This window comes from Epargyreus clarus, unplaced genomic scaffold, assembly GCF_041222505.1.
Source record: "Epargyreus clarus isolate Ecla_fem2 unplaced genomic scaffold, WU_Ecla_fem_2.2 ptg000024l, whole genome shotgun sequence".
Taxonomy (NCBI): domain Eukaryota; kingdom Metazoa; phylum Arthropoda; class Insecta; order Lepidoptera; family Hesperiidae; genus Epargyreus; species Epargyreus clarus.
Window position 1 is genome coordinate 2,087,283 of NW_027332231.1, and position 27,756 is coordinate 2,115,038.

General features: G+C 35.4%; 3 protein-coding genes across 3 annotated transcripts in view; 2 read left to right on the forward strand and 1 right to left on the reverse strand.

The window, feature by feature from the left end:
- LOC140752145 (L-dopachrome tautomerase yellow-f-like) overlaps positions 1 to 27,756 on the forward strand; it is a 360,210-nt gene that overhangs the window by 66,283 nt on the left and 266,171 nt on the right. The gene's annotated exons all lie outside the window — the stretch shown is intronic.
- Positions 1 to 27,756, reverse strand: part of LOC140752090 (oxysterol-binding protein-related protein 9) — an 87,746-nt gene that overhangs the window by 58,323 nt on the left and 1,667 nt on the right. The gene's annotated exons all lie outside the window — the stretch shown is intronic.
- Positions 66 to 27,747, forward strand: LOC140752372 (very long chain fatty acid elongase 7). Its single transcript, XM_073086645.1, has 5 exons — positions 66 to 167; positions 5,558 to 5,748; positions 9,610 to 9,853; positions 26,291 to 26,433; positions 26,998 to 27,747. The coding sequence occupies exons 1-5, from the start codon at positions 119 to 121 to the stop codon at positions 27,190 to 27,192; spliced, it is 822 nt and encodes a 273-aa protein (XP_072942746.1). The 5' UTR covers positions 66 to 118; the 3' UTR covers positions 27,193 to 27,747.

Genomic DNA, 27,756 nt, shown 5'->3' on the forward strand with positions numbered 1-27,756 from the left:
GTAATAAAAACATCCTGTTAACGACAGAACGAATACAATTTCCATCCATTTGATTTATTGCATTCGTGCAGAGGTCACCACTACGTCGGGAACGGTCACGTGGACAGCTGTCGCCACAATGGACGCGGCGTTGAGAGCTTACAACACGGTGTTCTACGAGAGAGCTGGTAATTAATTTAATTAGTACATTGTGGAACATCCTCGTCGCGGTTATCTAATGTTTAGAAAGGTCCGCGTTTGACCGATGGTGACTCTGCGAAATGTTGCGGGAATGGGGACGGAATTTGGTGAAGGGACATTGTTTGTGGCGTTTGGCATTTTATGTGTTTTTGAAATTCGGAAAGATTTTTATATCACAACAGTAAATAAAATAGTCCACCTTATCAGTCATCAACCCATTACTGTCCCACTGCTGGGCACGAGTCTCCTGTCAGAATGAGGATTAGGCCTTAGTCCACCGCGCTGGCCAAGTGCGTATTGGTAGACTTCACATACCTTTGAATACTTTTTCTAAAAGATTTTTTCAGGTATGCAGGTTTCCTCACGATGTTTTCCTTCACCGTTTTAAGCAAGTGATCATTAATTTGTAATACGCACATAACTTCGAAAAATCAGAGGTGATTCCTGGGATTTGAACCTCAGACCCCTCGAACGAGAGGCCAAGTTCCTTAACCACTCGGCTATCACTGCACGTCCACCTTATATTAAGGTTTAAATGCCTTAAAATGCAATTAAAAGACTTAAAACTCAAATAGGACAGGAGACTTTAGGTTGATCTTAAAGGCGTCGTCACCCCATACACTTCAAGAGGAACGTCTTTTGTAAGCATTTTGTAAGCTTATGCGTCTACTTCATTACAACACCCTTAGAATCAGAAAACAACGCTACACATTGTACAACTGTAAGTTGTAAAATACTATGAAATATAATATATTATACTATGATAATACAGTAATATATGTAAGATCGTTCTCATTCTCATCCGTCATTTTCAAAAGCGTTTTTTTCTTTTGATATACAATCCGCCTTCCTAAAAACCGTGCTTTTAATAGAATGAGCGTCTAAAAATAATAATATATGCTTCTCATAATAAAAAATACCTTTTCTTCGCGCAATGACGACCCGCGTGGCGGAGTGGTCAACATGCCGGTCTGTCGCGCAGAGGGTCCCGGGTTCGATCCCCGGCCAGACAGATTTCTAAATTATGAATTTAGATTTCTGTTTCTGAGTCTGGGTGTTTGTGTATTTGTCTCTGTGTGTGTCCATAGCACCCACGATACAGGGAATCCTAGTGTGGGGCTGTGAGTGTAGAAAGCGTAATGTACCTACTTGCACATAATTAACGAAATGAACCATAATACTTTCGTTTATCTGTTTTATTATATACCCAAGCATATAACTGTTGTGATAAGCGCTTGACTGCGATTTTTATGTTTATTTTAAGTGTCTGTATATCGTTATGTTAACAAAACATTTTAGCATAATTTGAACAATTCAAACTAATACACCTGATTCGTATCTAGTTTCAGATTTATGTACCTACTTAGACAGTTTAATTTCAAAGAGAATTATTAAAAAAAAAAGTATTCGACTGATTTAAAATATAGACTAAGTTACTCCTACAATTTAGATAAACCCAACGATACCTTATTTTAAAACCCGTCAAGTAGTTTGGGTTGCAGGACGTACCATAGAATGTGACATACACGTAAAACATTACCCTCTGTAATCGGGCAAAATTTGCAGTTATGTTGAAATTACTCATTTAATTATTTTTAGGGTTCCGTACCCAAAAGGTAAAAACGGAACCCTATCTCTGGAACCAATAACAACAAATACTAAAAATAAAAAAGTTGAAAATAAATGGGGGTCGCCATACAACAATCCGCTATTACTCGAAGTTTTTCGCTTTATCTATTGAACCGTAATAGGTAGACAGTTCAAATTTTCACAATGTATTTAATTCAGGAGCTGCTGAAATAACAAATACTAAAATTAAAAACATATATGAAAATGTTGGTAGTACGGAACCATCTGTGTGCGAGTTCGACTTGCACTTGACCAATTATTGAGGTTCATTAAACTACAATAAATATAAGTTTAGAACAAAATTAGATAAAAAGTGTTATCTTTTAAGTAAACGTAACACCTTTGAAATATTAATTAAGACTTACTTATTACCACCATACCAAATATATCAGATTGATAGATCTCGCATATTACACATATCTATAAATTGGTGCAGTGATAATTTCATTAGATAACGGTACGCGTTGCTACATTATACATTGAAATTATGTACGGCGCGTTGTCCGCAATGCATTTACAATCATATAAATATGTAAACTACAGGTACACACACATATATATTTGTATATATATTCTGTTTGAATCTTCGTAATTAATCAAAGGGTGATAGAGAAAGCAGTGATAGCCTAGTGGTTAAGAAACTCGGCCTCTCCATCGAGGGGTCCGCGGTTCAAATCCAAGGCATCTCTGATTATTCAAAGTTATGTGCGTAATAGAAATGATTTATTTCTTGCTTGAATAGTGAAGGAAAACATAGTAAGGAAACCAACACACCTGAAAGTTTGAATTAAAAAAGCTCAAAGATATGTGAAGTCTACCTATACGCACTTGGCCAGCGAGGTGGTCTATGACCTAATCGTTCTTACTCTGAGAGGAAACCCGTGCCCAGCAGTAGGACAATAATGGGTTAATGATGATGATAGACAAATCCCAATGTCCCAATGTTGGGCACAGGTCTCCTGCAGTCTCGTCATAAAATAAAAAAGTCTCGTCCACGGCACTATCTAACGATAATAATGTCTAGGATATTAAAGTTGGGTATGGTTCACCATTGAAGAGAGCCATAGACTTGAACCATACACAACCAATAAATTGGTGGTATAATGTAGGTACTCGTACCTACTTACTGCGTCAATGTTTAAAAAAGGGCTTTCTGCGTAAACAGGTTCAATAACAATAATAAGAATACTTGCGGAAAAATTATTTTAATACTGGCTAAACGCCAATTTTTTTCGGCTCGCGAGCAGATTTTATTAGTTACAAGCCTAAGTTAGCTCCTTAAGGGGATTAATTTTCAAGGGTCCTTTTTAAAGATTTTTGTTATATAAAAACATTTGTGAGATATTCACGGTCCTAGACTTATTATATATAGCATCAGACAGTACTCTTAGTATCTGTTTTGATATAGTCCGCTAGGGGAGCTGATTGAAAATGTATGGGCAAATACGTAAACAAATACAAAAAACAACCATTTTTGTAAAAACGTACAAACTCATATTAAGCGTCATAATAGGAGTCAGTCAACAGATTGACTCACAACTGGTATGACAAGAAATGTGAATTTGAGAAAAAAGGAAAATATATTCAGTTGTTCCTATATTACTTAGGTACATATTTTTTATATAATACTATAGGAGTTAACGAGCATGATTACCGCGTGATAGTAACTTATCATTGGCACCCACGAACTGATGTGTATGACATGATCTTCCAACTCTAAACAAAATCGTAGCCACATTAAAACATTATTTACCTAACTTTAAAAGAACAAGTGCATACACACTTTAAGGACAATTTAGGACTACACTAAGACGAATATGAAACCTCTGAAATATCGTGACCAAAGTATAATTGGCCACAATTTTGAAGAGCTGAGAAGTGGTATTAAAATCAGGACAACAATGTTATAGGTGGTTTCGCAACCTATGAAGGCTGGAGTCCGTTCACTCACTGTAATTGTGCCACTAAGGGCATTCAAAATTAGAGATTTATGTATCACGACAAGATAAGCACTTTTTATAATTAAAAACTCCGCATACTTTAAGGCTGTGTCTATTTCGCTTTTTTGCGATATGGAGGTCGTGCGAAAATAGGGTATCTAATCCATGTCATCATAAGGACTTATTCTTTTGCTAGAGTTAATGGAAGTTCTTTTAGTATTTAGTGAGGAAAACCTTATTTCTTCTACGGACTTAATTCAATAACCCCAGTAGCATAATTAGTTTTAGCTGCTTTTCGGAAGCTAGATTCAGCAATCAGATGTAACACCTGCATACGTTGAAGTACTATTCGCAGCTACCAATGAACGCGCGATCCAGGAAATACTAAAAAATTGACACCCCATGAATGCAGTTGCTAAAACGCGCGTTTAAACGACGCCGCGTTCACAACGTATAGTCACTAAAAAATAAAACGTAATGATGCAGCGACGCAATCGCCAAAACGCAAATCGCTGATGCTACAAGTAGCTACTCGTAGCATGCTGGAGTTAAACTTACTTTATAAAGGCTACCTAGTGTTAGAGTTGAACGATGTATTAAAGCCACATACGTAAGTAATTACCCACATGAAACATCTAAGTTCTCTACATACCTTCATCCCAGAATCTAGTAATATAATTTTACTGCGCCACGACAGCGCTGTAATTATGAAAGTATGCAAAAGCCTATAAATAAAGTAGGTCTTTTTAATTGCTTTCCTGTTAAGAATGTTACCTTGAACAAATACCATTGCAAATCAGATACCTATTGCGCAAAACGTGTCAAAAACTAATGTAAAGTCCATACAAAAATGAACGACAAAAAGATAATGTCATGATAAAATTGCCCGCCCATTTGCGCCACGCCGCCATTAGTCACATTAGAACATGAGCAGAACAATTCGCAAGCTGTTATGCATCAAGATACTGATCAGAAGCCAAAGTTCAACTCTATTACCGACCACGTTACGCAAATTATTCGCATATTGCTTTAGCGTTTTACGCAAAACTTTCAGTATGACACATGCACTTGGTGACAGTTACCTTCATAATTGCTTCATATACTAAAGCCATATACAAAACGATTTGCGTCTTCCTACGTGAATTTGCTTCAATCTACCGTATGGTTAATTAGTATTAATGTGTAGTCAGTTCTCAACAAGAGCATATTGGGAAGTTTTATGCATGTGCATCTCATTATGGTTGGGATCAATACCATGATCACCAAGGCATCTAAATTATGCATTCAGACTTCTAATTTGGATTTGAGTGTCACTCGTTACGTTTACGGGAGTCACAATACATGGAATTCTGATTTGTACTATAAGCGTCGTTAACGCTTTTCAAAACGCGTTTCCTCTGCTCGTAAACGCATTTTCCTTAAAAGAAGTCAGAAATATGCACTCCATGCAAACAAAGTATGAAGCAACCAAATTATCAGAATAAAATCTATTTGCACCATGCCGTGCAATATTTGCTTCTAACAATCCATCAAATATCGTGACTGAAATTTATTTAGAGAACAACTTTGACGAGCCCAATCATATTATAATTGAGGTATAACCATCAATTTTGTAGTTTCACAACGACTTAGTGTGAAACCCGTTCACTGTAATCGTTTGATCTAGCTTATATCTCAGTTCCTTTGACATTTAGTAGCACAAATCTATTTACGATCTGAAGACCGTTTTTGTCAAAGGTACAGATTTAAGATAATGTCTTTGGATCTTATGTTATTCAACTTCTGAGATAAATATTTTTCTGTTACAGATCATAGAGTGAAGGATTGGTTCTTGATGACGTCACCGTGGCCACTCGCTACAATCATCACGTGCTACCTCGTCACAATAAAGCTGATTGTACCAGCTTTTATGAAGAATAGGAAACCGTATGAACTGAGAACCATAATCAAGTGGTACAATATACTGCAGATCATTGCCAACGCTGTTGTGACATGGGGGGTAAATAGTTATCAGATTTTCTTCAGAATTTATCATTGACGGTATCATGCTTTTTATGTTTTTATGAGATTTAAGTAGTAAACGGCCGCCTGTCTGAATTATATCTGAAACAGATCATAGATGCGATGCCACTCTGAGGACTACCATGATAGCCCCATAAGTATGTCAGCCGGCATCCACCATCTACAGTTTTCCTCCAGAACGTAAGTTACTTGTCGTGGTGGTGATACCTTACCTGTCAAACCATACTATTTCTTTCTCTTAATCTTCATAGCTCCATACTAGGATTCTTTGTGTCGATCCCATGAACACATAAGATGGAGTATTAAACATCTAGATCCTAAATCCACAACGTGTTGCACTTCAGATCGGTTTGGTAACCTCACCGTCACGCGGGTCTGATATAATTTAAATTGTATAGACAAAAGATATTGCTAGGCAGTTATTGCAGTTATGCCTTGAACTCTCGTATTTAATTCATTTTCAACGGATTTAACTATTTCCTATTATCAATAAGACTATTAGGCGGATAAAAGTAATTTAATATTGTTATCAATCACGTCACGTTTATATAATATTTCAGTTACATCGACCTGTTGAATTCGCTTATTATATCAAGATCTATGATGGAACAAAGGATTAAGAAACATCCCACCAAATTACTAATGAAGCGTGTATAATAAACATGTCTAGATCATATCGGCCATTGCTGTTACGATGACATAAGCCAGCTAGTAACAAAAAATCTTTATGCCTAAAATTAACAACCATTCCAGAATGCTATTTATCATTATTATCAACATAAAAATATTATATTAATAAGAAAACGAGAGAATAATATTATCATAAATGTTACGTATGTTATCCTGACAATTTGCTCACATTTCGATAAAAAGCCTTTTTACGGAAGATAGCAAACGAGTAATATAGTCTATGTGGAACCCTTGACGACTTAGTTGGAATGCCTCAGTAAATAACCTCCCAACTTCAAACCAGAACACAACAGTTGCCGATAGAAGGAAAGAATAGAAATATCACTGGCACCAGCAGAATCAAATTACAATGATTGCTACAACGTTATACCTCCTATACTAAAGGCAAGTAACTACCAAAAATTGAGACTAAATCGTGGAAAAAACGGTCACGTGAGTTTCCAAGCTATCGTCAGCCGGTCTTAATGCACTCGATTTGTTTATTGTCTAATGCTCTGTGAACGGAACTCGCGAAGCTTGAACGAACCAATTAAGAAACGCCTTGTGCAGGACGCGGATAAAATTAAGACGATTGTGTAACACCGATGTTTTCTTTTAACAGTTTTATTGCTGCTACAATTATTTGGGCTCTGAGAAATGTCGCTGTTTTTGATTTATGTGATTGTGAATAATTAATTAATTAATTTCCTTTGCACTTTCTAATTTGTAATGGTTCATATTTTATCTAATACATGCCCATGTTTCTTTATTTTGTATCAACTATATAAACTTATACTCCATGTTAATAAAAAACAACTTAATCTAAAGCGTCTGTTATGGGAAGCATTGTGGTAATATAAAACCTGATATAATAGTTTTGCGGTAAAAGTTTATTAACATTTTGGTTTTAAATATGTGCTGTTTGAGGAAAATTAATATCTATAAGCAGTAGCGATCGCTTAATATCATTTGGACTAATTTCTTTAATTACCAAAACGCAATAAATTTAAGTTTGTGAAATAGAGAATAATACCAAAATATCCTGACTGGGCATGGCGTTTGGGCATGGAGGACATGCTATATAATGAGATATATACATACTCTCGAAACACATTACCCTCCGCAGTCCGCTAATAAAAAGTTTTTTGTTATTTCATCTAGCACTATTTTCTAATCTTCACGGCTTTTAAAGACGATAACAAAAAACCGTGTTTGCCTTCGTGATGAAAATTCATAAGGGCTTTACGTTCTTGTTTGAAGAATGAATACATAATGCCGCTCACGACTGTGACCGTAAAAATTAAGAATTCGAGTATTTAGGCCCGCTAATACTCTTGAAATGTATTTGCCTTGAGGGAGAAAAGTTTATTCTAAAAGCGTTTTAGTAAAACATCTAGAGAATATTTCATTGAGAGAACGGAAAAAGACGAAACCCCAAAACATATATTTGCGTAACAAATTCAATTCCACGAAAACAACTTCAATAATAACGTAAATGCCAATATAACGTCTGACTACAAACAAATGACGATTAATAATAAACCGGCACTTCCAAAATTACCAAAACAAATAAACTCAAAAGAAACAAAGCCCTTTTTAGACGAAGAAACAAAATTGGATTCACTTCCCAGAACGTAACATTACATAATTTCGTTCCGTTTCACGCGTAGGCGTTACTTCGGCTTTGACAACAGAAACCAATACAAAATAAGTGTCGGACTAAATTTCACTAAGAACAGTGGAAGATTAATTGGGTTCCGTTAAATTATTCACCGAAGAGGCTTCCTGTAAAGGTCAGCGGTAAAATTAGCTGGGTCGTTATAAACATCTCGGTCGTGTTCGACATTAGTTTGTTACTTTGTTTTACTTTTAGCTGGTTTGAAAGACTCGGATGGGATAACATCTTTAGGCCCTAGGGCTTTTGTTTAATATGGACTTTTAAAAAGTAATAGATTGATAGCTAAGTTAAATTTAATTACCTGATTTTATTTAGATCATTTCAAGTGTTTCAAGCTTTACCATATAAAAAGAAAGTCGAACTGCATGACAATTTATTTGAATAAACTCGATCAATGCGGAATGACAGACCACACAATTAGTAGACCACACAGCTCCTCATACATTAGCTCATTAGCATAGACGGTTAAAGTTATAAACAATTTATCAAGATTAGCCTTTTGCTCGTACTTAATATTCACACTCAATCTTATATGTTTTCGTGGTTTAACTTTCCCTATTAGTCCGATGACCCAAACATCATAATTTACTGTGGCTATAACATAATGGGGTTTCACCTACGGATAATTATTTTATTTTAGCCGTAGTGGTCAAGGCGATCTTAAGATCGTATCAATTTAAGCCCTATTCGATTTATTACATCATAATCTTTACTTATACAAAATTAAAAATGCTTTATCATCTTGAAAAGAAATTTATCTGCCTCGTTGAATTCTTAAAGCGATGTAGTATAAGCAGTAAAGGGTCTACTGTGAGATTGATATTATGAAATCATGTAGCCCATGGACAATTGGACATACCACTAATACATAAGATAAATTTCACATGATCAATCATAATCATATATTTATTACGCAAGATGATTTAAAGAAAAACGGCTGTTACCAAACTATTTAGTATCGTAAGAGGCATTGTAGTAACATCAAGACTATAAAACAAGCTGACAAAAAACTAAATAAACAAATCAAATGAAAAGAATAAAAATCAAGAGACGAATTGTTATCGAAAATCCGGAGCGCGGACAATTGTGAGTACTCACAACAAGTTTGTTGAAGAGCTTTCAATACTTGTTAGATTTGCGTTTTACCTCTTGAAAATATTTTCCTCTCTGGAATGGAAGGCTTTCAAGTTCAGATAAAATGTTACGCTCCGTTAAACTGAAAAGCGGGAAAAGAACAATAATGGCAATTTGTGGAAAAAACAGGAACATTTTTTTACTAAAGGGATGTAATAGACACTTCTGTATAGGTAAACAAGTAAACGTATCGTAAACCCAAAATTATTTCCTTCGGTTAAAAACCCGGAACTTTACGACTACCCATAAATACCTGAGATATCCTGTAACATTTTTATAACATCTATCATCAAGGCTCCTTGTTTTCTTTTCCCTCCTTATTCATCAGTTGCAAATAAATTATCTATCTTATTCCAGATTATGACTTCGGGATGGACAACTACGTACCATTTCGGTTGCATGCTGCCAGAGTACTCTCTTAGACCAGAACCTTTAAGAATGCTCCGGTTTCTCTGGTGGACGATCATTTTGAAACTGTTGGAGCTTTGCGAAACTGTCTTCTTTATTTTGAGGAAGAAGGACCGACAAGCATCATTTCTACATATATACCATCACATCAGCTCGCTGATCATAATCTGGGCTGGAACTAAATATGTAGGAGGTATGTAACTTCATAATATCAAATAGATCAAACAGCGCGATTTGAATATGCTCCATGTTTGATAATATATCGTGTATGTGCATCACAGCATATTTAAATTAGTTAAAAGTGGAGGTGACGCTATTTTTAACTTTACAAGGTCATAAGGTTACAAACTAAAGCGAAATGATAACGAATTTCCGCTAGACCTATTATGTCACAAATAAGTACTAAACCAATATGAATTAAATATAATAAGTTAAAACATTATAAAGTTTCTCACGACACTATAATTAAAAAAATGAAGGAAACGCACCAGTTTATTTACAAAGATAAATAATAGGTATATTTCCAGAAACGCTTGTTGAAACATGTCATCCTATTTTGGGGCATATTGCGGATTATCAACACTGAAGTTTGCTCCGGTAGAAGCTTAATAACCGTGATATTCACGCCAGCTTGACATTTCAGCAGCCACACTAACCATAAAACAGGAATAACGTGAAAACATTTGACATTTTCGTCGTAATTGTATTGTTCGTATATTATATTCGTGGTTATTATTGCGTCTGTTACATTGTGGGATTTTAAATCATGTAACAGCCCTTATAAGGTCACAGGCTTTTCTTAGTAAGTCATCAGGAGTCTATTACTGTCCCAATGTTGGGGTCGGGTCGGGAAGTAAGAGGGACATAGGTCATAGTCCACTGTAATGGCCAAATGAAAAGTGATAGACTTCACAAACCTTTGAGAACTTAAAGGGCTCGAGTATGTATGAGGAAAACCCTCATAATTTTTCTATATAAGATGACACTGCTATACATGAAGCTGCCATACTTCTAGATTCCCTTATCCCCCCCTTTAGCAAGCAAATTAGTTATAGTATTGACGACATCATAGTAAGTGTCTTGTAAAGTATGACTTTATTTATCACATTCACCGTTTTTCAGTTAAGTTCGAGAACCATTTAAGCCGCGTAAAAGTAAAACCATTCCTACCTAACGTTCAAGTTAAAGCGCTAAACGACCCGCTTAAAGTAATGAGAAGGCTTTCAAGTTTATAAAACTGCAAATGTACGTTATTCAAATCTAAAATCCGTGGGTTTTCGCGAGCTATGTAGTAATTGATCTGACCTTCATCTGAACTTGGATTTATATCACGAACTCTGTTTATATGTGTACATTCAAGTTTAATACTCTAAAAGGTTCTCCTGGCCTAACAACCGCCCACATCTCATGAATAAAAACATTCTCTGATATTTTAGTTACCCAGATATCCTTACTTGGCTTCTAAGTCTAATATTTTTGTGCCATCGTTTCTGAATACTAACTTTGTTTGCGTGTCTCTAGATAATTGGTAAGTCATTAAAATTAAAACAGGTCATGTAATAGTATGTAGTTAAGTCGTTTGAGTTAGCAAAATTGAAATTACAATAATTTTGCAATTGCAATAACTATAACACCCAACAATGGGGTTTAATGGTATTGCATAATTATTGATTCTATATACTGACTGACATAGTGATCTATCAACGCACAGCCCAAACCACTGGACGGATCGGGCTGAAATTTGGCATGCAGGTAGATGTTATGACGTAGGCATCCGCTAAGAAAGGATTTTGATCAATTCTACCCCAAGGGGATAAAATAGGAGATGAAAATATTACGTCGTAACGCGAGCGAAGCCGCGGGCAAAAGCTCGTGAGTAATAAAATTAGTCGACAGGTTGTCAATATAGTTAATTTTTGATTGTAGTAATATGTTTTTCTTCTCTTTCCTCTTATAAAAATAAAATTCGGTACATAGTTATGTACAGTTGTACATACTGTCATAATACATAGTTCATTATAATAAAGTGTTAGACCATGTACTAAGATCCATAAACGTACTTTCAGTTCACATGTTCCCATACTCCACAATTTCCTATCATAATTATTCACATCCTCATCATTCTCCTTCCATCCAATATCCGTCACACCAAGGTCTGTGTCGACGGCTTCATCCTGTATGAACCAACTTTTGTGTATTACAACTATCACATCTATTTCGAAAACTTTTTAATCAGATTCTATATAAGTGACCCAAGCAGATCTCTGATGAACTCAAGATTTCCTTTCTGAATCGCAGTGCGTAATCTTTGTGGAGGTAGGGATGGCGATTGTTTTCGGAAAACTTCGATTCTGGAATCGATTCAAAGCGAAGTGTGGTAAATGGGTTCAGGAAAATATAGAGGCCTAAAAATCGATCGAAATATTGATCTTCGACCTATCCCGAGGCGAAGGTAGTGAAAAAAAGGTCTTCAAGACCAAACAATCACAGCAATACGTATTCGTCTGCAAAAAATGTCTATAACACATTTGTTTATATTAAATCAACTTCGAAATATGTAATTTCCATTTTATAGAATGAGATATTGATGATGGGATCGATTAATAAATCGATTCTTTGATTAATCGATCTCAGATCGCCATCCCTATGTGGAGGTAATGGTGAGTAATACACAGGAAATCCTAAGCTTGACCGATGAGTGTAGAAAGTGTAGTATTTTTTATGAGGACGGTAGATATCCGTTTTGCAACATATAGACTTTTAATTATCGCCATACCATCAAGTACTGTTCAAAGATTATGAACATAGTCAACGATATAGATAAGGTATTCATAAGTATTATCGTGTCATTTCCAAAAAATGAACGGTATGAAGAGTTGCATGCAATATAGTTTAAATGTATGAAATCAGGGATAAACTTCCGTTTAGCCCATACCTCCGATCGTATTCATGATCAAATTTATACAATGTTATATAATATTAATTTATTACGTTCATGTTTGTTGCAATTAAAAAAAAAACATTTTCAGCAATTTCACCTTGAAAATATAATTTGCGGGTAATTTAAAGATAATTAAAAAATAATTAAAATTATCCTGTCCAGGATTTTTTTAGCAAACCCATTTTTAATGTATTACCCAATGTACTAATTTCGTTATAAAATGAGTTTCATTCTATTATCAGCTAGGTCCAGTTCGACTTAGCTTCGGATCTTCTACTATTCCATGTTCTGATGAAAGTAATGTTGGTGCCGTACTGGTTTATAGGTAAGGAAAGGCAGTCATAACTCATAATTACATAAGGAGTTGGGTTTCTCCCTTATTTATAAAGTTTTCACGTCTTCTTGTTGAACTCAAAAACATGCTTATTATTTTGAGTATTTCAGCTAGTCGACATATTACAATTAGAGCCGCGAATCACTAACCTTCACCATTACCGAATTCCCTTACATCTGTTTAAAAAAACTCCGTTCATATTAAATCTCAGAGGTCGCTAAATCAGACTAAACTCGTTACACAGTGGCTTGCAAAATTGTCGTTATTATATAACGACAAACTGAGTCATTACTACATTATTGGATTCTGGAGCATCAATCACGCTGTAATGATGTAATCTGTGCTCTTAATGGCCGTAATTGGCTTATTGATCGGCGACATGGGAATTAATCAACGATATTATGAACGTTGCCACAACTTATGTTGGTAGATCAATTGGCTGTGTCATATGTTGCCATACTTATTAATCAGTATTGTTATTATTAATTTTTTTTATAATACAGAAGTAGCAGACGAGCGTGCAGTCCACCTGATGTTAAGTGGCTACTGCCGCCCATGGACATCTGTTATCAACCCCAGATAGGATTAGATATTCCTACCTTAGGTCGACTACAGATGCGCCGCTACCCCTGAGGACTAAGCTAAGGACGCCTTGGAAAGGTATGTCTCCCTTACCACACCCTTCAAAACGGAACACAGCAGCGCCTAACACTGCTGTTATTAGGCAGAAATAGGTGTGGCGGCGGTGCCACCGGAGTTGAACCACATAAGGTTCTACTACCTTCAATTTTTGAAACACGTTTTCCACACTCGCAGCACCATTCTAGCTAGGTTACCTGTGTAGTGGGTGCCATGCACACATAAAGACGGGTACACAAACATCTAGACCCAGAATAGATATCCAAGTATAATTTAGATGAATATTTGGTTCATGGAAATCCTAAAATAATTCCAAATATCTTTTTTTGTTGAGAACTGTAATGTAAGAAGATCATGATTTAAAGCTGATTTTAACTTGGGGGCCACAATGTAACACATCATCATCATCGTAATAATTAAATTAAAAATAATTCAGTAATTCTGTGCAATTTACGAAGGTATCTTCTTAACTGCCTTCAGAAAAGGTATTATAATTATATTTGAGCTATATTTTTATTTTATGAAAAGCGCAAAACGACTTGCAAAAATAAACTGAACAAAATAGGCTTACTCGGAGTTCCTCAGTTGTTGTGGAGCGAAAAATTGCCTTTTCCTTGTAAATTGAGCGTCAAATTAGGCAATTGGGGTTTATTTGGAGCGTCGGGACCACGTCGCACGTTACCAGCGGCGCCGCACGCGAAACGCGAATAACCACGCTCCTATTGATTTTATGACGTTATATCGCATTTTGCTTTGGAAAAAAATCATGATATAACAAACCATGCATTCTATCTGACAATAGGATTTAAGAGGTTGTGTTAAATTCTGAACTATTATAGTAAATGCGAAAGTATGTCTGTTTGTTTGCTATGCTTTCCCGTCTTAACTACGAAACAGATTGTCATGAAATTTTGTACACATGTTGTCAGGGGTCTAGAAAAGGACGTATCCTATGTCCTTTATCCCAAAAAAAATATATACTATTCCCGAGGGATAGATATAAACAGCTACTGTCATCGACCTCTGATCGCGAGTAAGGCCGCGGGTAAAAACAAGTTGGATTTAATATTATGGATGTAAGTAACTGTACTGTACTAACAAAAAAATGTAAAATACAAAAGTAAAAAGTAAATTTTAAAACTTAATGCAAATTTATCCATCCATAAAAGGTTTTTTCTTTTACTACATCCACCTTGTAGCTTTTTTTAAATAGCAACATAGCCGATGATGAGTTTCCAGCTCAATGACTCTTATAGTTCCCCTAACGGCCGTCCCATGCGCCCATGGAAAACCTTTACCCTATTCTTGACCTATTTATATACCTAATATATTTTTTTTTTTTTTTATAAAATAAGAATAGCAGACGAGCATGCAGTCCACCTGATGTGGCTACTGCCGCCCATGGACATCTGTAATCAACCCCAGATAGGATTAGATATTCCTACCTGAGGTCGGCCACAGATGCGCCGCTACCCCTGAGGACTAAGCTGGAACGCCTCGGAAAAGTCTGTCTCCCTTACCACACCCTTCAAACCGGAACACAGCAGCGCCTAACACTGCTGTTATTAGGTAGAAATAGGTGCGGCGGTGGTGCCGCCGGAGTCGAACCACAAAGGGTTCTACCACCTTTAAATATTTTTATAATAATATAATTAACACATATTTTACACATATTATTATGTACTCGTTATCGATATAGGTATAAATAAAGGCTTTTAAATATATGTTAATTTTAAATTAGAAAAACTAAGTTTGTAAATTTTTAAAACCTCAATGTTAAAAAAATATTTCCTTCATAAAAGTAGTCCTTAATTTTCCACCATTTATGGTTTATTTTAGACTTACTATTTTTTACAATTTACTATGGACTTACGAAGCTATAAACTCCCATTTATATGTGTAGATTTATGACCCTTGCCTTGCAGAACATAATTAAAACTTCGCTTATGAATATTCACTTAATCTCTATCGAGCTGGTGAGATCCTGCTTTACATAACGGCCGAGACAAGTTCCTATTGTCCAATATTACATAACGCCGCCAACACAACATAAAGGTTGTACAGACCAGGTAGGGATGCCGAAAAAGATCGATTCTTGAATCGAAGTGTAATAAATCGGCTCACAAAACAATCGAGGCCCAAAGAATCGATTCTCCTAAGATAGATCTTTGATCTTTTCAGCTACAAAGCATAGCGAAAAAAGAAGGTCATCAGGACCAAACTAGCACTCCGTCAGCGTCAACAAAAAAATGTCTATAACACATTCAAACAACATAGAAACGATCGACTTTCGATCTTCTACGATGAAAGATCGATTAACCATTCGATCCATTACTGGAGATCGATTAAAATAATCGATCTTTTTGGCTCAAAACACCGATTCTTTAATTGATCGATTTACATCGCCATCCCTACCAGGTCTGAGCTTTCCGTCCTAGATTAAATCAATACACGAACGGTTCTATAGAAATCAAAATAAATACGCGAAAATGCAGGTAGTTATACACCGTTGTATAGATTTGAGCTAGCCTGACGGTACGGAACGCAACAGTTATTTTGACTTCACGTCATAACATTTTTTGCAATATATAAATTGCTAAGTAATAAATATAATTCTTATTCTATAAACTTAATAATATATTTAACTGATAATGTACACTATGTATGTAACATTTTTAATTTTACACAAAGATAATATGCTAAACATAATGTCATAGTTTTATTATTTTTATTGTTTGTTCTGTGCTCTCCGTTGCCTGAAAAGGTTTATTTAATAAACAACAGCAGTCCTGGGGTTAATAACAGATGTCCATGGGCGGCAGTAGCCATTTACCATCAGGTGGACTGCATGCCCGCTTTGTACTTTAATATAATAAAAATAGCATCGTCGCAAGCAGTAAATCTTCAATCATCTTCGATTAAAAAACTAGTTGCGAGTAGTATGATTAAAAGATCCAGCAACTACGGCGAGAGCTCATCTCTATATTCTCTATATTACTCATCTCTATATTTTTATAACGAATGTAATTATAAACTTTTCATATTACCACTGAACATGGTGAGGTTTTCATTAAAATGTACCGGGCCGTGTTGAGTTTGAGTACACAAGTATATGGGGCAAAGTCGTCACGTAAACGTAGTTCTAGCGAAAGTCAGAGTCTATTTAAATATGCAAACTATAGGCGTAGGTGCATAATATAAGTTTAATTAGGTACTTGTAACTTGATCTTTATTATTATCAATAGTACTCGTAATAGACAGGCTTCAGTTAAAATAAAAACCTGTTTGCCTGAAAAAAATACATTAAAAAAATGGGAAAAATTAAGTCAATTTAAATATTGAGATTATGCGTGATTGTAGACTTCTCAAATTGTGAAATTACAAAAAAAAGTAACATTAGAATGACGTGTAATGTTACACGAACTTTCATCTAATGAAAAGTGGAGTTAAAGGAAATAAATTTCCCCACAAAAAACTTTCCGGAGCATTCGCCATTCGAGACGGAAGCTCAATTGAAATTTATTTTGAAGCCATCAGTCGGATTAGCGGTTTTCAACTTAGTTGTAAAGTTATCCAACTATAAGATATACTAAATGTTACTCAAAGGATTTGAGATCCAATGTCGAATCCAAGATCTCTTTGAATGAATGTTGATAACTTAATAATTAATATTAACTTTAATAACTGAGTAGAATATTGTGAGGAACCCTTATCCCCAAAATAGGTGTAAAACATTGTATGGAACCCTTGAAGTCCCCAAAATATTCTCCAAGTGTCTATTAAGATACTTTTCTACCTTTGAATGGGACAACAATGGATTGATTATACTCCGATATATTATACCAACTTAGCACAATTCGATTACTAAAGTTCCTAAGTAAGCATTTCAAAAATAAGTTATGTTTACAAAACACAGATAAAAAATCAGAGATGTATGAATATTACTAAATAAAGATTAAAAATAACCTATGTCACTCCCACAACTTAGATGAATCCAACAATTGCTGCAGTTCGCGCCAATCAATCCCGCCCGAAAAAAATTACCTTCTTCAGGCAAGTAAGGTTGAGAACCACTGCTATTTGACTATTGTCTTTTGCGCCTTTAGAAGGGAACTGTTACGCAATAAAACCTTTTTACGGAAATAAAACCTTTAACCCTGCTCTCTATTTAACTCTTTATTAAGCCAAAGTCAACGTAACCTACTTTCCTTAGACTGTAAGGTCGAAATAATTAGTCAGTTGAGATTTACGAGCAGAAAAATCTTAGCAGTATTTTCATATTATTATGTTACGTAAAAAATATTTTGAAACATGGTGATTCATCATCAACCCTTTACTGTCCCACTGCTGGGCGGGGGTCTCCTCTCATAATGAGAAGGATTAGGCCATAGTCCACCGTGCTGGCCAAGTCCGTATTGGTAGACATCACATACCCTTGAGTTTTTTTGTTTTTTTTTATAGATCACTCAGGTATACAGGTTTCCTAACGATTTTCCTTCACCGTTTAGTATGTGATAATTAATTTGTAACATGGTTAAATCTGCAAAGTACGTTCCAAACACAAAAACGATATATAAGCGCCATGCCACTCCTAAAAACATACTATATCTTTAGTGAAAACACCGTCTAGATTGGTTCATCCGTTACTTAATCCCATGCCCGTGACAACGAGGTAAACAGGCAGACAAAAGATTTTCTTTTTTTAATACACCGTTGAATTTCAGTATCATTTGGATATCATATTCAGATTATAGGTAAGTAGATACACATACGAAAAAAAAACTTTCATATATAACTTAGATCAATAAAGGTTGTAATCCAAGATAACATCATTCCTATTTACCCCTCATTCGTTCTATAAAATAGTGCAGAAGAAACGTATACAGAATTCACCATTTTCAAATACAATCCATATTTAAGCAAGTTATACATGCACAGATATAATTACCACAGTATTAGCTAGATCGATATAGCTAATTCTATTTGTGTGTACGTCGGTCTGTTTGCACAGGTATCGCGACGCTTGATTATGGCGATTTGGGTTTATTGGCTAATAACGAATGATTAACTGTTTTGTGGGATCGTGCAACGTAGATATGTTTATGTTTGTATAATTAGTGTACTGGTAATAGTTAAAGGTTAGGCTTCGGCGGTACCACTGCCACACCTCTTTCTGACTTAATACATCAGTGTTAAGCGCTGCTGTGTTCTTATTTGAAGGGTGTGGTAAAGAAGACATTCACATACTTTTATGAGGCATTTCAACTTAGTGTTCAGAGGTATCGGTGCAATTGTGGCCGACTTCAGTAGGATAGCACTTAAGAGGGCTATTTTGACCCAGTTCCCAGGGGTAGTAACGGGTCAGTGTCTGTCTTAGGTAGAATTTTAATCTTTTGATGAAACATGTTCATGGGTGTCAATGGCGACTTACTATCAGGTGGACTGCATGCTCATTTGCTACTTCTAAATTAAAAGGATTTTTTCTCGAAGATAGCTACAACACTTTTTTGCTATACTGCTGGGCATTTAATATATTTGCTGGGAGAGGCTTAAAGGTCCATTGCGAATACAAACAGTAGACTAGGTAAATAGAACACCTTCACCACTCAACCTATCATAACAAGGGCACCGCCACCACTGAAAAATACACAAAGAACAAACACATTAAAAACTTTAAAAGCTTTTAAAACGTCGCGTGAATGCGACGTAAAAGCAATATAAGGGCAAATGTGTCGCTGACTCAAAGGTTTTCACTTTCTGAATCATAATTTCTAGTTTGTTTGCTTACATTTTACTTATTTCTTACGTTAGAAAAGTAGAAAACAAAGTGTATGCCACACTTCGCGTAAACTCAAGTTTTATGCAATTGCAGCACCTAACATAATCCATCTGTAAAGTCGACTGATGGCAAGTGGTCACTGCCGCCTATGGATAAGTGTGACCAATTCCATATAGAAAATGAATTCTACATGAAGCTATTACGGATTCTTTGGCACCCCGAGGACTAACAGAGGCGCCTCAGATGTAACTCAACCGACATCCACAACCTTCTACTGAAACGCAGATTTTCTTTACGCTAGACAGGTTTAGCTGTGGTACCATCCCCGGCTAACCAGCCAGCTTTATCTCCTTTCTTATACTTCATTGGGATTTGCTGTAGGCGGTGCAATATGATTTACCTATTAGAGATCGGTCAACACTACTATAATAGAGAAATAGGTGTGGCTCTGACGTTAGCAGTCAAACTATGATGGACATCTTAAAACGTGTTCACTTGTAATTTTCCAGTGCGCATTTCTCTTCGTTTCTTCCCATTAATAACTTTGTTGCTTTTCCCCCCGGTTTTCCAGTTACACACTCGAGAACACTGTGCAGTGTGGCAACAGTTATTGCTTCTGACAATGACAAACGCTTGCTACAGCGGCAGACCGTGCATAATATTTTTAAACAGAAAAGGTTTTTCTAACTTAGATGTTACATAATTAATATTTATTGTTTTCACGTTATGATCTATTTGCTAGAAGCAGTGGATTTCAAAGTGTAATCTGTATAAAAACTGGTCCGCCATATTGGATTTAGAATGACGTCACTAATTTAATCAACATGGTTATCCAATTCAAACGTATCAGATAATTTCAGCTCAATTCATTAGAGTTCACTGGTTTAAAATTCAGTGGCAGGATTTGCAAGATTGTAATAATTCAATACCAAATTAAAAATCGGTCTATGGCAGTGGTAAGCGGTAGAAATAGGTGTGGCTCTGACGTTAGCAGTCAAACTATGATGGACATCTTAAAACGTGTTCACTTGTAATTTTCCAGTGCGCATTTCTCTTCGTTTCTTCCCATTAATAACTTTGTTGCTTTTCCCCCCGGTTTTCCAGTTACACACTCGAGAACACTGTGCAGTGTGGCAACAGTTATTGCTTCTGACAATGACAAACGCTTGCTACAGCGGCAGACCGTGCATAATATTTCTAAACAGAAAAAATATTTCAATAAATTTAATGCTACATTAAAAGTTAATTATGACTTGCTTAAACGGTGAAGGAAAACATCGTGAGGAAACCGGCATAACTGAGAATTCTTAAAAAAAAGTTTTCAAAGTTATATGAAGTCTATCAATTCACTTGGCCAGCGCTGTGGACTATGGTATAAACCGTCTCATTCTGAGAGGAGACCCGTGCCAAGCAGTAGGACAGTAATGGGTTGATGATGAGATCCTACTTAATTAATATTTATTGTTTTCACGTTATGATCTAATTACCACAAGCGCCCAAAGCAAATCTCATACGTGCAAATCTGGATTAGAGGATTTGAAAAGTGGATCTGCATAAAAAAACTTGCTATATTGGATTTAGCATGACGTCACCAATCTAATTATACATGGTCATGCAATTCATACGTGTATGGAAATTTCAGCTCAATTGGTTGAGGTTCACTGGTTTAAAATTCAGTTGCAAGATTAGATCACCACATTCATAAGAATTACAAAGCAAGTTAAATCAAAGTTTGTAATACTTAAACAATATATTCAATAATAATTGACCAAGTGTCAACCACCCTCCGTATGCGAGTTTGATTGGCACCACCAAATTTTCGTTTTTTTTTTGTATTTGTTATCGTAACAGCCATAGAAGTAAATGCATTGCGAAAATTTGAACTATCTACCTATTCCTCATCGACTCATTACTATCCCACTACTGGGTATAGATCTCCTCTCAGAATGAATGAAGGATTAAGCCATAGTCCACCGCACTGGCCTAGTGCGAATTGGTAGACTTCACATACCTTTGAAAACTTTTTTTAGTTTTCTCAGGTATGTCGGTTTCCTCACAATGTTTTCATTCATCGTTCAAGCAAGTGGTAATTAATTTCTAAGATCTATTACGGTTCAATAAATAAAGATGCTTTAATAGAAGAAACTAAATTGGTGAATTTCCTAGCTGTCGCATTCGACGTGTAAAAAGTCCTTTCACATTTTTCTAAGTTACGTTTCGCCTAAACTCATCTCGTAGTCGTCTTTCACAGCTAGCAAATATACTTGAGCACGTTGTAGAGAGAGGAGTACTTTCAGTGTGGATCGTGCAAATTTTATTGCCTGTTTCAAAGGCCGGCAGCTTGGCTAGAGCGTTAGAAATTACTTTGCGATAACTCGTGTACACCTAAGATCTACTATCCAGTATTTCTGGAATAACCGATAAATTAGTTATAAGACACCATAATAGACATCAAATAGGTTTATCTGTATATGTGATTTTCTTACATATTTTACACAATACCGAATTTTATTTTGGTATATTTTAATAAAGATAAGATATACTTTTTGTTGTAAATTGTAAAGTAGATGAGGACAGGTATTTGGTGGATCAAAATTCGTCCCTTAAGTCATAATTTACACCAATTATTCATAATATCAGATGTAATCCATCATACGCACGACGTAGTAGACGTAGGACGATGAAGTAGATTTTGACCCCGAGACCAAAGGTACTTTCAAATAAGTTGCGCCACATTTAAAGGTACAATGTACAATATTAAAATAAAAGTACACATAAGCGGCATATTATAGAATAGTTAATTTGTCTCACAAATCCAAAAATGTTACAACACGCCAGTCGTAATGAGGCGAAGTCATGTTTCGGTTCAGCCGTCACGCCACCGATCGCGTGACGGCATTCGGATTACCGCCCAATTGTTTTCATTTTTATTTAGTTGCACGTTGTATGAATATAAGTTTGAAATATAGGATTTTGGGGCTTTTATTTAATTGTACTAAAAGTAATTGTTCGTTAATAATTAATATAGATGAACTCAACAAGCCTAAACACGCCGAGGATATCTTTTTCGCAATTTTTACATTCTCATGACAACTTTGTTACAAAGTAAGGTTACAAATAACATAAATCTTATGGGTATGGATTCAGCATATGGGTCAGTCACCAGATTTGCTCAAAAATATCACAATAATAGGCTATTTGACTGAATTTTGATTTTTCTTTATACCATTCCTTATGACATAATAAGCACACCACATTAATATTTCCGGAAAATATGCAGTATTTTCAATAAAAAATAATGTTAAAGTTTAAATTCCAAAACTCGCGCTTAAAACGCTGTCATTGTAATGACGGATGCCATGATTCGAGTGACGTCACAGGACAGGCGTCTAGTGTGCTACTACGTTACTTTATAATATCATCGTATATGATGTAACATGTATTCTAAAGTAATTAAGTGGAAATAAATAACAAAGCAATAAAATAGTAATGAGTATTTTTAGAAGTAGAGATTTCTTCAGGTGAAATTAAGTAATAGTAGCGGAACTGCTTACTTTTGTGACTATTAAATTTCTCCGATATCTGCATTATTGAAGTATAACTATAAGTATAATAATTATTTTCATTAGCGAATTATGACAAAACTTTAATTTTAAGTGGACATGTCACATTATCAACAATAAAATAACCATTATATCAAAAGAACAGTATAAAATTAAAAGACATTCAAATAAATACATAACAAAAAACATGGAATTGATTAGAGTAGATAAAAATTAAAAACCAGACCAGAGAAATGTAACAAATATATTCTTTTATGCCAGTGCTGTCAGTGGAAAGGAATAGTGCTTAGAAAAATGCCTTTCTTTTATGAAAGCCTGCCTGGAAAGGTTTGTTGATGAAAACAATACCGGCTGTTACTGACAAGTCGCTTATAAATACTCGTATATCTATCTAGTCTTCTCGTGCGGAATATTGAAAATAGTTTTTACGAATCAAAAAGAAGTGTGCTCTGTTTACTGTAATCGGGCAAAGACGCTTTCTGCACCCTCAGCCCCACAATAGGATTCCCTGTGTCGTGGAAGCCATGGTCACACACAAAGACGAATACACAAACACCCAGACCCAGACCAGATACTCAAATTGACTCAAACTGGCTGGGTGTGAACCCGAAATCTTTTGCGCATAAGACCGGTATGGCGATCGCTCCGCCACGCGGGTCGTCAAGAATTATGGAAATATGCCCAGTGTCACATGTGCAAATTGAATACATTGACCTTTCTTTTTTAGGGTTAGTATTGATTCAGTTAGGTAAGTAGGGAAGGCCGTGACAATAAATACACGAGGATTCGCCCAGCTTCCCCTTTATCCGAAACTAAGCCAAAAGTTGTGGAACAAAGGTTGTGGAACAAGGGTAATATAGGACATGACTTGTAGCCTACAAGAAAATCGAAACGAAAATACTAAGTCATGATAAAGTCCAGTCCATCGATCACTTAACCGGTTCTTTTTAGGGTTCCGTATCCAACAGGTAAAAAGGGACCCAATGATGTCCATCCGTAATGTCAATTTACCAGAGGTTTAACTATAAGCTCAATAGATAAAAGTTCTATAACAGGCACCTTAAATTTTCAAAATGCATGTAGTTCTTTACCAGCTACGATAACAAAAACTAAAAAAAACGGTGGCAAGGGCTCTCTGTGTGTATATTCGAGTCACACTTGGCCAATTTGTATCAATTAACCATACTCTGTCATTCGCTAACGACATCCTATATGACGGGGTGTTTGTCTAAAATAGAATCACCCCTTTCTGCGGACGTATGTCGTAGGCGGCGACAGTGATTATATCCAGGAAATGGACAATGGAGCTTTCCTGCGAAGGTTTGTGTATACTGCCACAATCACTCGTTCAGACAAACGTGAATAGACAGTGCTGTTAGGGGTATATCTGTTACTGACGTGTGGATGGACGAATGGATTTATGTTAATACTACTTTAAATATTATTTATTTATATGCATTAATACAAATAAACTATAATTACAAGTATATTGACAATTTTAAACAGTGAAATTCTCCACGCTGCAATCTTCGTATACATTAAAATTTATTAAAATTATTATTTTATTTAATTATTATTTACAAAATAACTATTTTATTTAATTCCTCGTAAGACAGTGCTCTTTACGGGAAACGACACAGACTATTATCTCTCAAAAATCTTAACCTAGGATCCCTAGACAAAACTGTAACAATACCCTGAGAATCCCAGAATGTTTGAACAAACAAAAAATCTTTTAAAGGCAAAAGCCATTAAGCCAAATACCACTACGATTATACCCAAAAACCGATATTTTAACAAGACATAAATCTATTTATCTATTCATACAGAGTTTGCCTAGAAACCTCGAATCAGAGTCATACAAAGTTCCGTTAGTCGTAAACTGAATATAACGACCAATAACTAGCATTTTATGATCAATCCTACGAGATTAGTTCGGGTTGCTGGATTTTGTGGATGCTGTGATACTCAAAAGGTCACGCTATGATGTGTATGATAATAAATAATAAATTATACTTTAAAAAACTAAAACCCACACTAAAATTGCAAAAGGAAAATTGTTAACCGTTAACGTTAATCGTTAACCTCACGATCCTGATGAGAATAAGACAAAATAATTAAAATCATGTATTGTTATGGGTTCTTCAAAATTTGGAATTAATATCACCATTTAAAGTGGGTGAAAATCGAGTTCGAAAACTCCGTTACATAACCAGATACATATTTAAAGATCAAGCTAATAAAATCATGGTAAAATGAATTAAAATCGAATACTAGTAAACATTACAAAAACAAAAAAAACATAAGCTTCAAAATAATTAACTGAAAAGTGAATTCATCCCTTACACAATTTAGACGAAGTACTTAAATTAGGAATATGTTATAGGAGTATTTGGGCAGTGCTTTATGTGTATTGAATAGTTAACATAAACATATGAAAGGCATCATAGTATCATCATCATCATAAAATCTTTAATCAAATCAAATTTGTATTTCCATTCGAATCGACGCCTTAATTATTTTTCGTTAATTATCTGTACTCTTTACTTTTACTCTGAATACTGCGTATATAATATTTACTGCAATGCAGATAGGACACTGTCGTGCCTCTCTATAGCTTGAAATATTAATTAAGGTGGTAGGACATTTTATAGATCGACTGCGACACCGACGCTTCATGAATACTGCTTTGTAGAAGCCGTTGAACGCCGTTGAATGTTTAAGTTTTTCTTAGTAAGGGAGGTACGGGTTAATAGCCAATGTATGCTATTTTCAACACTAAAGGCTTCGGGGGTTTAATGATTATCCAATAATTATCGGGACCGATGCCTTAACGTGCATGAATAGCCACTAGCGGTCACCCATCCAAATATAAGCCCGACGTTTCTTAACTTTTTGCTTTAACGATCGCTGCGAGTTTGGTAGATTTGTGTGCAATCTTGTGTCCTTTGACATTTTTGTTTTTTGCAGAACTATTAGGTAAATGACCTTTCCTTAACATGTTTTTTTGTCCGTAAAACAGTGTAACTGATAAATCAGACCGCGTGTCTAATGTTTATACCCTGAACCCCTACGTGAAAACCCAATGTACATATCAATCAAGTCCGGCTAACACTACTAATTAACAAGGTGTGGTAAGGGAGACGTACTTTTCCGAGGCATTCCAACTTAGTCCTCAAGGGTAGCGGCGCATCTGTGGTCGACCTCAGGTAGGATTATAGATGTCTATGGGCGGCAGTAGCCACTTACCATCAGGTGGACTGCATGCTCGTCTGCTACTCCTATATTATAAAAAAACACTAATAACAATAAAAAAATATTATTACTTGTCATTACAGTTAATTATAAAGATTAACAATTAACTAATCCCCCAGGTGGCATAACATCGTTCTCCCCGATGATCAACAATGCTGTACACGTGATCATGTACAGTTACTACCTACTGTCGTCGGAGGGAAGCCCCGCGGTTAAATCGGCGTTAATTAAATACAAGAAATGGATCACTATTATGCAAATGGTACGTTATTAATGGCTGGTTGTTATGGATTTTATTTCATACTTGCGATAGAGCCGAACTAGATTATTTGAGAGCGAAAATAAAACCTCTATACAATGCAAATTATTTTGCATAGATCTTCAGGAAAGACCTCAGAGGAGAGATTGGTACAGTAGTTAACATATCCATCTGCATTTTTATTTGCAAAATTTTTTTGCTATCCGTACAGAGTTTGAGATTCCCGAAAAGATAAATATCCAAACATTGTTTTGTGATCTTAAAGCAAACTAAAAAAATATCTCAACATGTTTTTGTTAAAAAATAAAAGATCCTACTATTAGGGTATGAAGATCAAATACTCTACATTCAGAGGAAATACCAATCTTTGTGAGTGAGGTAGAAGAACAATTGCAAAGGGTATGATTAATAAGAAACAATTACCTCTGTAAATGGTGAAGTTGGTGCTCATAATAAATTAAATTCTTGTTTTCTTTGGGCTATACTTAAAATTATACTGAAAAAAAAATGTTAAAAAATATATATTCTCCGCATCACTATGGATTAGAATGTGTTTTATTTTTTCAGATCCAGTTTACTATAATGATAGTGTACAGTGCCCAAGTCTTCCTACCAAGCTGCCCGGCACCTCTCGGAACCACTGTTTTATACTTCCCCAATGTTATATTCGTGTATTATATGTTCTACAATTTTTTCAAGCAGAATTACATCAAAAATAAAAACGGAAAACAAATTTTGAATGGAAATAGCAAGTGTACATAATAAACATAATCTCAGGCTGTTTTATCTCTATTATTTATGACTTAAGTATACAAGTAGATATTTAAATTATACATTTTATCTAAATCCTTAGAGGTAAGAAAGCATCGGTGCCCATCTGTAAGTAAGGCATGTATGAAGCCGTTGTGACCATTTATAATCAAGGGAATTGCATGCTTGTTAACGTGTTAGTGCAGTTATTCAAGGTTTCGAAGCAACATCTAATCTATATTTTGTGATAGAATCCTTCATAGTTAGGCTTCAGATATATCACCGTCACACCTAATTTGACTAATAATAACAATGTTAAGCACCACTGTGTGCAGATTTGAATGGTGTGACAAAAAAATCTGTGGCCCAATCGTAGATAAAAATCTTATTTAGAGGTTGATTACAGAAGTCTATCGGTGGCAGTAGTTACTTACCATCAGCTGGACTCTACGCCATTTACTACTACTATAATACAGAAAAAATATATATATATGTGTTATAATTGGTTGTTACCACTTAACATCACATATTATAATAGTTTTAAATACATATTTATAACTATACAAAATGGATGGA

Excerpts from the sequence above, each read along its gene's own strand:
- LOC140752372 (XM_073086645.1), top strand. The coding sequence starts at position 119 with ATGGACGCGGCGTTGAGAGCTTACAACACGGTGTTCTACGAGAGAGCT. Across the intron at positions 5,749-9,609 it reads ACGCTGTTGTGACATGGGGG|ATTATGACTTCGGGATGGAC; the intron begins GTAAATAGTTAT and ends ATCTTATTCCAG. Across the intron at positions 9,854-26,290 it reads TGGAACTAAATATGTAGGAG|GTGGCATAACATCGTTCTCC; the intron begins GTATGTAACTTC and ends CTAATCCCCCAG.